The sequence below is a fragment of the Microcaecilia unicolor genome, chromosome 2, assembly GCF_901765095.1.
Source record: "Microcaecilia unicolor chromosome 2, aMicUni1.1, whole genome shotgun sequence".
NCBI classification, from domain to species: domain Eukaryota; kingdom Metazoa; phylum Chordata; class Amphibia; order Gymnophiona; family Siphonopidae; genus Microcaecilia; species Microcaecilia unicolor.
In genome coordinates this window covers 74,598,420-74,613,571 of record NC_044032.1, presented here as the reverse complement: position 1 = coordinate 74,613,571, position 15,152 = coordinate 74,598,420, and the positions used below count along the sequence as shown (strand labels likewise).

The 15,152-nt window shown below is 43.2% G+C and overlaps 1 protein-coding gene across 1 annotated transcript in view; it reads left to right on the top strand.

Annotated features, from left to right (window-relative positions):
• NUP155 (nucleoporin 155) overlaps nucleotides 1-15,152 on the top strand; it is a 358,702-nt gene that overhangs the window by 200,121 nt on the left and 143,429 nt on the right. Inside the window, exon 23 of the mRNA XM_030193046.1 lies at nucleotides 4,956-5,147. Within this exon, the coding sequence (XP_030048906.1) occupies nucleotides 4,956-5,147 (192 nt within the window). The remainder of the gene's footprint in view (nucleotides 1-4,955; nucleotides 5,148-15,152) is intronic.

The following is a 15,152-nucleotide window of genomic DNA, read 5'->3' as shown; positions in this document are numbered from 1 at the left end:
AACACATCCGAGGCAGGAGCCCTGCAGTCCATGCAGATGACTATTCGCCTCCTGGAGCTACTGGGGTTTGTGATAAATTACCCAAAGTCCCATCTTCTCCCAGTGCAGAAACTCGAATTCATCGGAGCCCTGCTGGATTCTCGGACGGCTCGCGCCTATCTCCCAGAGGCGAGGGCCAACAACTTGTTGTCCCTCGTCTCGCGGGTGCGAGCGTCCCAGCAGATCACAGCTCGGCAGATGTTGAGATTGCTGGGCCACATGGCTTCCACAGTTCATGTGACTCCCATGGCCCGCCTTCACATGAGATCTGCTCAATGGACCCTAGCCTCCCAGTGGTATCAGGCCGCCGGGGGTCTAGAGGACGTGATCCACCTGTCCACGAGTTTTCTCGAATCCCTGTATTGGTGGACGATTTGCTCCAATTTGACTCTGGGACGTCCCTTCCAAATTCCTCAGCCTCAAAAAGTGCTGACCACGGATGCGTCTCTCCTGGGATGGGGAGCTCATGTCGATGGGCTTCACACCCAAGGAAGGTGGTCCCTCCAAGAAAGCGATCTACAGATCAATCTTCTGGAGTTGCGAGCGATCTGGAACGCTCTGAAGGCTTTCAGAGATCGGCTGTCCCACCAAATTATCCAAATTCAGACAGACAATCAGGTTGCCATGTACTATGTCAACAAGCAGGGGGGCACCGGATCTCGCCCCCTGTGTCAGGAAGCCGTCAGCATGTGGCTCTGGGCTCGCCGTCAAGGCATGGTGCTCCAAGCCACATATCTGGCAGGCGTAAACAACAGTCTGGCCGACAGGTTGAGCAGGATTATGCAACCTCACGAGTGGTCGCTCAATTCCCGTGTGGTGCGACAGATCTTCCAGGCGTGGGGCACCCCCCTGGTGGATCTCTTCGCATCTCAAGTGAACCACAAGGTCCCTCAGTTCTGTTCCAGGCTTCAGGCCCACGGCAGACTGGCGTCGGATGCCTTCCTCCTGGATTGGGGGGAAGGTCTGCTGTATGCTTATCCTCCCATTCCTCTGGTGGGGAAGACTTTGTTGAAACTCAATCAAGACCGAGGCACCATGATTCTGATTGCTCCCTTTTGGCCGCGTCAGATCTGGTTCCCTCTTCTTCTGGAGTTATCCTCCGAAGAACCGTGGAGATTGGAGTGTTTTCCGACCCTCATCACGCAGGACGAAGGGGCTCTTCTGCATCCCAACCTCCAGTCCCTGGCTCTCACGGCCTGGATGTTGAGGGCGTAGACTTTGCCTCTTTGGGTCTGCCAGAGGGTGTCTCCCGCATCTTGCTTGCTTCCAGGAAAGACTCCACTAAGAGAAGTTACTTCTTTCATTGGAGGAGGTTTGCCGTCTGGTGTGACAGCAAGGCCCTAGATCCTCGCTCTTGTCCTACACAGACCCTGCTTGAATACCTTCTCCACTTGTCTGAGTCTGGTCTGAAGACCAACTCCGTAAGGGTTCACCTTAGTGCAATCAGTGCATACCATTACCAAGTGGAAGGTAAGCCGATCTCAGGACAGCCTTTAGTTGTTCGCTTCATGAGAGGTTTGCTTTTGTCAAAGCCCCCTGTCAAGCCTCCTACAGTGTCATGGGATCTCAATGTCGTTCTCACCCAGCTGATGAAACCTCCTTTCGAGCCACTGAATTCCTGCCATCCGAAGTACTTGACCTGGAAGGTCATTTTCTTGGTGGCAGTTACCTCGGCTCGTAGAGTCAGTGAGCTTCAGGCCCTGGTAGCCCAGGCCCCTTACACCAAATTTCATCACAACAGAGTAGTCCTCCGCACTCACCCTAAGTTTCTGCCAAAGGTTGTGTCGGAGTTCCATCTGAACCAGTCAATTGTCTTGCCAACATTCTTTCCCCGTCCTCATTCCTGCCCTGCTGAACGTCAGCTGCACACATTGGACTGCAAGAGAGCATTGGCCTTCTATCTGGAGCGGACACAGCCCCACAGACAGTCCGCCCAATTGTTTGTTTCTTTTGATCCCAACAAGAGGGGAGTGGCTGTAGGGAAACGCACCATATCCAATTGGCTAGCAGATTGCATTTCCTTCACTTACGCCCAGGCTGGGCTGGCTCTTGAGGGTCATGTCACGGCTCATAATGTTAGAGCCATGGCAGCGTCGGTAGCCCACTTGAAGTCAGCCACCATGGAGGAAATTTGCAAAGCTGCGACGTGGTCATCTGTCCACACATTCACATCTCATTACTGCCTGCAGCAGGATACCCGACGTGACAGTCGGTTCGGGCAGTCAGTTCTTCAGAACCTGTTTGGGCTTTAGGATCCAACTCCACCCCCCGAGGGCCCTGTTTGTTCTGTTCCAGGCTACACTCTCAGTTAGTTGGTAAATTTTTTAGGTCAATCTCAGTTATGTCCTCGCCGTTGCGAGGCCCAATTGACCAATGTTGTTGTTTTGAGTGAGCCTGGGGGCTAGGGATACCCCATCAGTGAGAACAAGCAGCCTGCTTGTCCTCGGAGAAAGCGAATGCTACATACCTGTAGAAGGTATTCTCCGAGGACAGCAGGCTGATTGTTCTCACAAACCCGCCCGCCTCCCCTTTGGAGTTGTGTCTTCCCTTGAAGTGTATTGTCTTGCTACATACTGGACTGGCCGGCTCGAGCCGGTTTCGGGCGGGAAGACGGCCGCGCATGCGCGGTGCGCGCGAGCGCGCGAGGGCTAGCAAAGGACTTTGCTAGTGAAGTTTCCGATTGGAGGGGCTGCCGTGGACGTCACCCATCAGTGAGAACAATCAGCCTGCTGTCCTCGGAGAATACCTTCTACAGGTATGTAGCATTCGCTTTATCTGCCGTCATTTACTATGTTACTGTGTTCATGCATGAACTGCTCTTTTCATGTCCTACCACAGCATCCCTATTGGGTTCGAATCAGGACTTTGACTAGGCCATTCCAAAACCTTAATTTTGCTTCCTCAGCCATTCATATGTAGACTTGCTTTTGTGTTTTGCATAATTGTTTTTATTTTTAGAATTTTTTAATTAAAATCCAAATACAATGGCATATATAAAGTCAGGTTCGACATGGTCATCAGAAATAAAATTATAAAAATTCAACCAAGGACCAAGCAGAAAATTATGGGGCTTTCTTGAACTAAAGAAAGCCCAAAACCTGAAGATCAAAAAGAAAAGGAAAAGGGAAGAAAAGCTTCCCCAATCGAATTTGTCTTAGAGAAAATAACATATGTGTAACACTTTGTCCATTTATAGAAAACCAACCCATTTGTGTTTAAATCCCAAAGTTTTTACCCCAACAAAGCCCCCTTCCACTCCTCCCTTTGTTTTTTTTTATATAATTGTTTTGCTGCAACAACCAATCCTGCTTCATCTCATGGACAGATGATGGATGTTATCCTGAAGAAGTTTCTGGTAGAATTCATGGTTCCTTCAATAATAACAGGCTTTCCAGGTTACTATCATGTTTGACTCTTTGTTACGATTTTCTTACTGTGGAGTGCTGTATTTGCTTTACTCCAGACACAATGGGACCTGTGTGAATTCCATTTTTTACTCATCTGTTCATAGAACATTTCTCAAAAAGCTTGGGGAGTCATCCAGATGTCGTTTGGCAAATGTGAGATGAGAATTGATGTTTCTGTTGAATAGTAGTGGTTTCCGCCTTGATTCTCTCCTGTGGATACCAATTTTGTCTAGTCTTGCTTATTGTGGAGTCATGAACGCTGACCTTAGTGTAGACTTAGGCCTGCAGTTCTTTTGGATGTTGTTCTGGGATGTTTTGTGACCTAGTTGAGCATCCTTGGAGTAATTTTGGAAGACCAGCAACTTCGGAGGAGATTTACCACTGTTCCAAGTCTTCTTCATTTGGAGCTGATGGCTCTCACTATGGTTTGGTGGAATCCCAGATTTTTAGAAATGACTTTGTAACACTTTCTGGGCTGTGATTTTTCAAAAAAAAAAAAAAAAAAAAAATTTTTTTTCTAATCTCTTCTGGAATTTCCTTTGACCTGGCTTAGTGTTCTTTTAGAAACTTTGTGGAGACTACTTCACACTCATGGTAAGGTTTGATATATATATATATATATATATATATATATATATATATATATATATATATATATATATATATATATATATATATATATATATATAGTGAGGTTTAGATTCAGCAAGGCTGGCTATAATCAGGGTTGGCTCCATTCAATCAGCTGAATCTAATTATCAATTAAAATGGGTTGATTAAGTAAATAAGGGGGCAGTTAATTTGTGTTTTGTTTTTTTACAGGGGTGATATGAGTGTTGGATAACTTTGTTCCTTAAATATATGAAGTAATAGTTCAAAAACCATGTTGCGTTTACTCAAGTTCCCTTTGTCTAATAAAACATTTTGTTTAAGGATCAGTGTGACATATATGCATTAATGGGGGGGGGGGGGGGTGGAATTTTCACATCGCTGAATTAAAAGCTTTGTTTTTTAGGTAAAAGTATGAACCAATGATTCTTTGAATTTTTGTGGCTGTCAGGACTTGTTTGCTTTGATTAAAGTTGTTCTTTGCTGCCACCCTAGGGGACCGCCTAGTCTTGTATGATGGATAGTCTGGTCCTGGATCGTCCATATACATGTGATGCAGACTGCCCACTGTCAGAAAAGATGCTGGGCTCAATTGATCTTGGTCTGACCCAGCCTGGCTTTTCTTATGTTTTTATAAATCACAGACTTACCTTTTGAGATAGCTTGAATAACATTCATTTCACCAGATGCCTGCATGAATAACATTCATTTTGGCCAGATGTCCAAGCTGCTGACTTTATTATTCATTTGCACTGGCATCCAGTTCAAATGTATCTGCTCCTGCTTAAATCTTGTATTCCCTCCAAAATTTAGTAAACATTGTTGAGGAGAAAGTATAATCCTAAAATACTGTACAAATATGTCTGTACTTTATAAAACTGAGCTTACCTTCTTCCACAGGACTTTCAAGAACAGTTGAAGATTACTAGTTTCAAAGACATAGTGATTCGAGACAAAGAACTAACTGGAGCACTTATCGCCTCCCTTATCAGCTGTTACATCAGAGACAATGCAGTGGTGGATGGGATCAGTTCGCATCTGCAGGAAATTTGCCCCCTGTTGTACAGCACAGATGATGCAGTTTGTTCAAAGGTATGGTGTACCTTTCATCTTCTGCTCCTATAGCTTGATTTAAATTCATTATCACTTCTCTATTATGAAAAATTAATGGTAAGCAAGTATGTTTGTGGTAGGGCTTGCATTTATGTCTTCATTTTAGGCTTGAATTCTGGTTTGAAAAACTTCAGGATTTTAGATAAGGTTGAATCTGTCTGATATTTTGCCAATTTAAATCACTTTGAGCTGCCCAACCATCAATATTTATTTATTTATTCATTCATTCCTATATCCCACAATTATCCAAAAAAAAGTTTCGGTTCAATGTGGCTTACAGTCAGGGATTACATTGTTGTTATACACTTACAATCAGATTGAATATTTAGTAATGATATTGATTAACCATAAAATTTCTTAAATTACAACTGTTTTGTGAAATGTTTACTGACGGTATTGATTACCATAAAGCTTCTTGAAAAGATACATTTTTAGTTCTCTTCTGAATTGGAGATAGTTGTCTATGCTTCTTATGGCCTTTGGAATTGAGTTCCACCATTTGGAGCCCAGATAGTTTAATCCTGCTGTATAAATGGATTTGTAGGTTGTGTTTCTGCAGCTGGATAGGTGGAGCACTAAATACTCTCTGGTTCCTGGTCACACATTTCTTGGTTGTTAATTCAATCAAGTCTAACGTAATCAGGAGACAAAGCAAGCAGTATTTTGAAAATTAGAGCTCCAGTTTTAAAAATGTATCTGGTCTTTATTGGGAGCCAGTGTAGCATGACTAGCAGTGGTGTTACTCTCTTGTATTTCAACTTTTTGAATATTAGTCATGCTGCCGTGTTTTGAACAGTCTGCAGTGATTTCAGTGTGCTTTCTTTGCATCATACATATGCTGTGTTGCAATGTTCAATTTGGGGTAATATTAAAAATTGTACTATTACATAAGTACATAAGTATTGCCATACTGGGAAAGAAGAAAGGTCCATCAAAGCCCAGCATCCTATTTCCAACAGTGGCCAATCCAGATCACAAATACCTGGCAAGATCCCAAAAAAGTGAAAACATTTTATACTGCTTATCCCAGGAATAGTGGATTTTCCCCACAAAATGTTTGTCTGGAAAAATAGTCTCTGATCCTTCTCAGTTTCCATAGTTTTTTGAAACTCTTTGATGTGCCTGCTGAAACCTGATTTTCGAGAGATAGATGTTTATCAAGAATAATTCCCAGTATTTTAAGTTGTGGTTCAATAGGGTACGTTGTCTTGTCTATTGTGAAGTTTTGTTAAGAAGCGGGGTTGTGCGTGCTGGATAGTACCAGGAATTTTTTTTTTTTCTTCTTTTAGTTTCACTTTGAAAATTTTGGCCCAGCTTTCCATGAGGTCTAGACTTTAGTCTTGCCAGATATCTCTGTGATATTGTTACTGAAAGGTACATATATGGTAACTTTGTCAGCATATATAAATGAGCTAGCTTCTTCCCTAGTGGAGCCAAAATGATGCTAAATAGTATAGGTGATGGAGAGCGGTGACCTCACGTCCAGCAATGGCTGCATGATTGAGCTCCGCATACCCCACTGCAAACATTAGCTTAAACCTTACCGAAACAGCTAGAGGCTAACCAACCTACATAGTTTAACATTGACTTATATGTAAGTTATATGGTTGGAAAAATGCAACAACCATGCAAATCTTTAAAAGATTTCGCCTTTTGCTCACAGACCCCTGCAAACCTGATGGTGATGCCAGCGGGCCCTTCAGGCACCGTGGCAGACGAAGCTGTAGGACGCAGGAAGCCCTTCCCCATTGTCAATTTCGGGAGTTACTTGAAGAGATTCAAACTGATATTAATGGAGTACGAGAGGAACTTTTTGCATTGGCAACTGATCTCCGTGGTGAAATTCTAGAGCTGGACCGTCATATAAAGGATGTGGATAATAGGGTTGAAGATCAACAAGAGGCCCTGTCATCGCTGGAAACATCCATGGCGGATCACCAGACTCTCTGTACTCTTCTGTTAGACAAAGTGTAAGACCTAGTTAATCGAGGCCAGAGAGCCATCATACATATTTGGGGGATACCTGAGCAAGCTGAATATCTCAACTGTAAACTGGTGACTCGACAGATTTGCAAGTATGCTCTTCTGAGGGTCAAGGGATGCCTCTGGAGTCAATTAAAATAGAGCGGGCACACAGAGTGGCTACTCGTTCAAGAGCTAGCGTTGCAAGAGACATCATAGCCTATTTTATGGATTACAAAATAAAGGAACAGGTGCTGACAAAGGCCCGTAGGTCTTCTCCTATACATTAGGAAAAGTTTCCAATAGAGTTATACCAGGACTTGGCTGCAATAACATTAAAATGGCGATTGAAGCTGAGACTTCTTACTAAATATCTTTGAGAAAAGGAAATCGAATACCGATGGCAGCATCCATTCACGCTTTCTTTTTATATAGATGTTATCAATAGAAATCAAACAAAATAAAACATGGAAAAGAAAATAAGATGATACCTTTTTTATTGGACATAACTTAATACATTTCTTGATTAGCTTTCGAAGGTTGCCCTTCTTCCTCAGATCGGAAATAAGCAAATTATATAGATGGAATGCTACAATGGATACGCACATTGGAGGAAGCCCACACCCTATTAAGAGGTAGATTCTTCGCCATCTACATCAAGGGAGAAGCCCCTTGATATTAAGTCCGGAGGAGAGCACTCATCGCGCCCACGGTGGGCAAGAATTGCACGTGGCAAATGGTGTCTTAACCAGGCAACAATTAGGATTACAATTATCAATGCGTGGAAGCACTTGATTCAACTACCTGGAGAGTGGAAGGCTTGTGTGGACGTCGATGCACTGGTTCAGCAGGAAGGTTAAATGGTCCTATAATAGTGAGGCTTTTTGTTACTATGGTGTAGGCTGGGTAATCTATATTCAGCATATGCCCTCTAGTGGGCACACTGCTCACTGTGGGGCATGTTTTAGGCAGCCACTCTCTCTTAACTAATTAGCGTGTCCGCTATGGTCCCCCTATTGGTTGCTTGGAAGGGAGGGTGTGGGTGGGTGGGTGGTTGGGGGGTTCTTAGTTTTAATAGGAGTTAGGGAAATTGATGACAAGGACTCTGGAAAAGAGGTGTTATTTGGTAATGGTGACAATATACAAATTGCAATATAATTTAAACATTTAATTTTCTTTGACATAACATCAAGGCACTTATAGCCTGTATGTTATTAAATGTACGAGATCTCAATACTCCCATCATACACAAAATGCTACTTAAGGAAGCATCCCAGGTGGGGGCTGATACAATTTTTGTACAAGAGACTCGTATGCTTACAAAATATGAATATCTACTTAATAACAGTTCCTAGCCACAGATTTATCTGTCCTCTAGTCGGGTATGCCCAAAGACAGCTGGGGTGGGTATTTTTTTTTTTTTTGAGAAAGGGCCACTCATGGACTGTACATTCCCAGAAGTCAGATAATGAAGGTCGATATATATTGTTAGTAATAGAAATTGGTGGGGTTGTTTATACATTGTGGAATATATATGCTCCAGATCAAGCACAGGGTGGGTTTATAAACAGTTAACCATAAAGTTGTCCAAAAGTATCAATGGGGAGTTGTTCATATGTGGGGGGGGGGGGGGGGGGGGGATTTTAACTCTGGACCCTGCACTAGATAATACTACCAATACAGTCTCATATGCTGGAACCGACAGGGAAAAGCTCCAGAGCTTTAACAGTCACTGAAATTTGGTTGATATATGGAGGAACAAAAAGAAAAAAGCAACACTGGGCCTTCAAGAATGGGACAACAGGAGTACTTTATTAACCAAAGACCCGACACGGGCCGTGTTTCGGCGCCAAAAAGGCGCCTGCCTCAGGGGTCAAATTTGTAAATATAGCAATCGTTCGGAATTGAGGTTGTCAGTGCCTTAAAAAAGCCTGGGTGACTTGCATTGATTTCGCAGGAGAAGGCTCCCTCGCCAGAGCCCGCTTTTTTTCGCGCTATAGCGAAATCAATGCAAGTCACCCAGGCTTTTTTAAGGCACTGACAACCTCAATTCCGAACGATTGCTATATTTACAAATTTGACCCCTGAGGCAGGCGCCTTTTTGGCGCTGAAACACGGCCCGTGTCGGGTCTTTGGTTAATAAAGTACTCCTGTTGTCCCATTCTTGAAGGCCCAGTGTTGCTTTTTTCTTTTTTTTTCTTTTTGTTTCTCTGATTGTATACTGTATTACCCTCTCTGTCTGTACTATGTTGATATATGGAGGACCACACATGGAACGGAAAGGGATTATATTTATTATTCAGCTCCCCATGATTCACACTCTTGTGCAGACCTTTGGATGGGAAGCCCTGGGATCTGTTCCCCTACACGAGCAACTTCTATTCATACACGTACATGGTCGGACCATGCTCCAATTACCATCACACTTAGGGGACAGGGGATACCCTCAAACTCAGTGGGTGAAGGTTCCCTGATAGTCTGTTGGATTGAGGGTGAGTTGCGGGAATTCCTACGCTTTAATGATACCCCTGAGGTATCACCTGATATATTATGGGAAAGTTTAAAAGTAGTACTAAGGGGGGAAATGATCTCCCTACAAGCTCATTTTTATAAATTTACTAAGTAACAAGATCATGATCTCAGAAAATGTATTCAACATTTGGATACTCTCACTAAACAGCAGGCCACTCCTGCACAGATGGTGGCATTACATAAAGCTAGGATACAAATCTGCTCTGGAGCTTAATATTATACAAGAACAGCTGCAGCACACACACAACAAGAATATTATGAATTTATTAAAAAGGCAAGCTGGCTTCTGGCGTACAAATTGAAACAGTTAACCCACTGTAATGCAATTCATTCAGTGAGGAATAATACTGGGCAACTCTGCACTCAGGTGGCTGACATTCAGGAAAATTTTTAAAGTATTATGAGCAGCTTTATACACCAGAAGTGCTGCCCTCGATAGCTGAGATTCAATCGTTTTTAGAAAGGGTGGATATGCATGTCTTAACAATTGCAGAACAGGATGCATTGTCTGCTCCTATTATTTTGGGCGATTAAAAGCTTGCCCAATGGGAAAATGCCTGGCTTGGATGGATATAGTAATTGATTCTATAAATATTATAAAAACCTATTAGCTCCAATACTGGTCAGAGGTTTTCATTCCATTTCAGATGAAACAACCGTACCACTATCATGGAGATTGGCAGGTATTACTACTACTACTACTTAACATTTCTAGAGCGCTACTAGGGTTACGCAGCGCTGTACAATTTAACAAAGAGAGACAGTCCCTGCTCATAGAGCTTACAATCTAATAGACAAGAGAACGGTTGGTCCGATAGGGGCAGTCAAATTGGGGCAGTCTGGATTCACTGAACGGTAAGCCTAATAAGGACCCACAGAGTTGTAGCTCTTATCGGCCCATCTCATTGTTAGGGACTGATTATAAAATCTTCACAAAAATATTAGCAAAACGTTTACAGTTGGTTTTACCACGTTTAATTCATGCTGACCAGGCAGGTTTTATTCAGAATAGGCAAACTTTTGACAATACCAGAAGGGCGCTTCGCTTAATTGATAGCACAGAAACTCAAGCTGACCCTGTGATGCTTCTGTCGTTAGATGCAGAGAAGGCTTTTGACAGGGTCTTATGGCCCTATCTTTTCACACTCCTAAAGAAAGTTGGATTTTCGGGACTTTTTCTGCATCGTGTACAGGCACTAAGTAACCACCCAATAGAAATCAATAATATATACTTCATCTTTTGAGCTTTTCAGGGGCACTCGACAGGGCTGTGACCTTTCTCCACTCCTTTTTGCCCTATCAATGGAGCCTTTTGCTTGCCTTGTCCAAGAATCCTCATTAATTAGGGGAATATGGGTAGGAGACCAAGATACTAGAATTATGCTTTTTGCTAATGATGTGCTTCTCACACTAGCTGACCCACATGTCTCGCACTCATCTAGTATGGATATTTTAACAACATACAGTAAAGTCTTGGGATTCAAAATTAATCTCCAGAAATCTGAGGTCTTGCCTATTGGCCTTTCTGTAGAGATACAGCTATCTCTAAAGGCGGAATTTCTGTTTCAGTGGGCGCAGCGTTATATTAGATATCTGGGTGTTAATTTAACCCCAAAGGCAGCTGAAATATTTAAAGAGAATTTTCCACCTAAACTAAAAGAACTGTTTATGGAACTGGAGAAATGGGGTGGTCTATGTTTGTCTTGGGTGGGGAGGATAGCAGCGGTAAAGATGACACTATTGCCCAAACTGCTTTATCTCTTCATGACCTTGCCAATTAATGTACTACACTCTTTCTTTAGATCCCTTACTAAAAAAGTTTTTACCTTTATTTGGCGTAAGAGATCCTTAGTGTGAACAGGAATATCCTCTTATCAATCTAGGAAAGATGGTGGTATTGGAGTCCCTAACTTTGCACTGTACTACAGGGCAGCCATCCTCCAAACTGTGACAATATGGCAGGAGGGAGTTTCTAAACCATGGACATATATTGATCAACATTTGTTGGGGGATATTCCTCTTTGGCCCATTCCCTGGCTCCATTTGCCGGCACCGTGAGGGATTCTAGCATGGATGGGAGACCAGACTGGGGTAGTGCTGGAGACTTGGGTGAGGTGCAGAACTCAAATGTTTCCTGACCGTCACTACCATGTAACAACCCCCATCATGTATGCCTCAGGTTTCCTACCAGGTAACACTGACCTTGCATATGATAGGTGGGCGGCATCCTCCCTTCGTGAGTTGGATCAGTTATGGGAAGATGAGGAATGCATCACCTTTGAAGCCCTGAAAGATGAATGTGGTGTATTAGAGATTTTTATCATTATATGCAAATAAAAGATTTTATTTATCGTAGAACTAAATCTGATTTAATGTTGATAGCAACGGAACTCGAATGTGCACTAAGATCAGATACTGGCAGAGCTTAGATCTTTAGAATTTACATAGTTCTCATCCACTACTCCCCTATCAAAAAAAAAAAAAGTGGGAATCAATGCTAGCTTCTTCTTATGAACTATCACAATGGACAAAAATATCATAGTAACATAGTAGATGACAGCAGAGAAAGACCTGTACGGTCCATCCAGTCTGCCCAACAAGATAAACTCATATGTGCTACTTTATGTGTATCTGCCATTTTCAGGGCACAGACCGTAGAAGTCTGCCCAACCACTAGCCCCGCCTCCCACCACCGGCTCTGCCACCCAATCTCCGCTAAGCTTCTGAGGATCCATTCCTTCTGAACAGGATTCCTTTATGTTTATCCCACACATTTTTGAATTCTGTTACTGTTTTCATCATCACCACCACCACCTCCCGCGGGAGGGCATTCCAAGTATCCACCACTCTCTCCGTGAAAAAATACTTCCTGACATTTTTCTTGAGTCTGCCCCCTTTCAATCTCATTTCATGTCCTCTTGTTCTACCGCCTTCCCATTTTCGGAAAAGGTTTGTTTGCAGATTAATACCTTTCAAATATTTGAACGTCTGTATCATATCACCCCTGTTTCTCCTTTCCTCCAGGGGATATCACCCCAGTTTCTCTTTTCCTCCAAGAGTATACATGTTCAGGTCAGCAAGTCTCTCCTCATACGTCTTGTAACGCAAATCCCATACCATTTTTGTAGCTTTTCTTGCACCGCTTCAATTCTTTTTACATCCTTGGCAAGATAAGGCCTCCAAAACTGAACACAATACTCCAGGTGGGGCCTCACCAACGACTTATACAGGGGCATCAACACCTCCTTTCTTCTGTTGGTCACACCTCTCTCTATACAGCCTAGCAACCTTCTAGCTACGGCCACCGCCTTGTCACACTGTTTCGTTGCCTTCAGATCCTCAGATGCTATCACCCCAAGATCCCTCTCCCCGTCTGTACATATCAGACTCTCACCGCCTAACACATACGTCTCCCGTGGATTTCTGCTCCACAAGTGCATCACTTTGCATTTCTTCACATTGAATTTTAATTGCCAAACCTTAGACCATTCTTCTAGCTTCTGCAGATCCTTTTTCATGTTTTCCACTCCCTCCTGGGTGTCCACTCTGTTACAAATCTTAGTATCATCCGCAAAAAGGCAAACTTTACCTTCTAACCCTTCGGCAATGTCACTCACAAATATATTGAACAGAATCGGCCCCAGCACCGATCCCTGAGGCACTCCACTACTCACCTTTCCCTCATCCGAGCGAATTCCATTAACCACCACACACTGGCGTCTGTCTGTCAACCAGTTCCTAATCCAGTTCACCATGTCTGGTCCTATCTTCAGCCTGTCCAGTTTATTCAAGAGCCTCCTGTGGGGAACCGTGTCAAAAGCTTTGCTGAAATCTAAGTAGATTACGTCTAGAGCACGTCCATGATTCAATTCTCCAGTCACCCAGTCAAAGAATTCAATGAGATTCGTTTGGCACGATTTCCCTTTGGTAAAACCATGTTGTTTGGGATCTTGCAACTTATTGTCTTCCAGGAAATTCACTATCCTTTCCTTCAGCATCGCTTCCATTACTTTTCTAATAACCGAAGTGAGGCTTACCGGCGTGTAGTTTCCAGCTTCTTCCCTATCACCACTTTTGTGAAGAGGGACCACATCCGCTGTTCTCCAATCCCACGGAACCTCTAGGACCCGCCAGAACCTCTCTGAGCTCGCTCAGTATCCTGGGGTGGATCCCGTCTGGTCCCATGGATTTGTCCACCTTTAGATTTTCAAGTTGTACATACACACTCCCTTCCGTGAAAGGTGCTATATCCACTCCATTCTCATATGTACTTTTGCCAGTCAATCGTAGTCCTTCTCCAGGATTTTCTTCTGTGAAAACAGAACAAAAATATCTATTTAGCAAATTTGCTTTTTCTTCATCATTATCTACATAGCGGTTCGCAGAATCTTTCAGTCTCACAATTCCCTTTTTAGTCTTCCTCCTTTCACAAATATACCTGAAGAAATTTTTGTCACCCCTCCTTACATTTCTAGCCATTTGTTCTTCCGCTTGCGCTTTCGCCAGACGTATCTCTCTCTTGGCTTCTTTCAGTTTCATCCGGTATTCCTCTCCGTGTTCCTCTTCTTGAGTTTTTCTGTGTTTCAGGAACGCCAACTCTTTAGCTTTTATTTTCTAAGCCACTTGCTTGGAGAACCATATCGGTTTCCTTTTTCTCTTGCTTTTATTTACTCTCCTTACATAAAGGTTTGTGGCCATATTTATAGCTTCTTTCAGCCTGGACCACTGTCCTTCCACTTCTCGTACATCCTCCCAGCCCATCAGCTCCTTCCTCAGGTATTTCCCCATTTTACTAAAGTCAGCATGCTTGAAATCCAGGACTTTGAGTTTTGAGTTGCCGCCTTCCACTTCAGCTGTCATATCAAACCAAACTGTTCGATAGTCACTGCTGCCCAGGTGGGCACCCACTCAGACATTTAACACACTATCCTCATTTGTGAGCACCAGATCCAGCGTCGCTCCCTCCCTCGTGGGTTCCGTCACCATTTGTCTGAGCAGAGCACTTTGAAAAGCATCCACAATCTCTCTACTTCTTTCTGATTCCGCAGATGGAACCTTCCAATCTACATCCGGCAGATTGAAATCTCCCAGCAACAGCACCTCTCTCTTCTTTCTTTAAGTACTTGTTGAAAATTTCAGTTGCCACACCTCTGGTTGATAATGGATGTAAGATGTTATATTAGTTGTACTTCACACATCATAGATTGTCGCAAATATTTAAGACAGGATCAACAGCTGCTGGCATCAATGTGGGGGTCCACGCACTTTTTGGCATATATAGTGGACCTAAAATGGCAATGTTTTGGACTGCTCTTCATTCTCAGTTTCTTTAGTGTTCTCCAGGGCTTCCCACTATTAAACCGGATACTTACTTACTGAATGTACGGATGCCAGGAATCAAGAAGGAGATTCATCAATTTTTGTCTCACATTTACACAACTGCTCGGATATTAGTGGCAAAGCACTGGAAGCAAACTACAGTACCCTCAG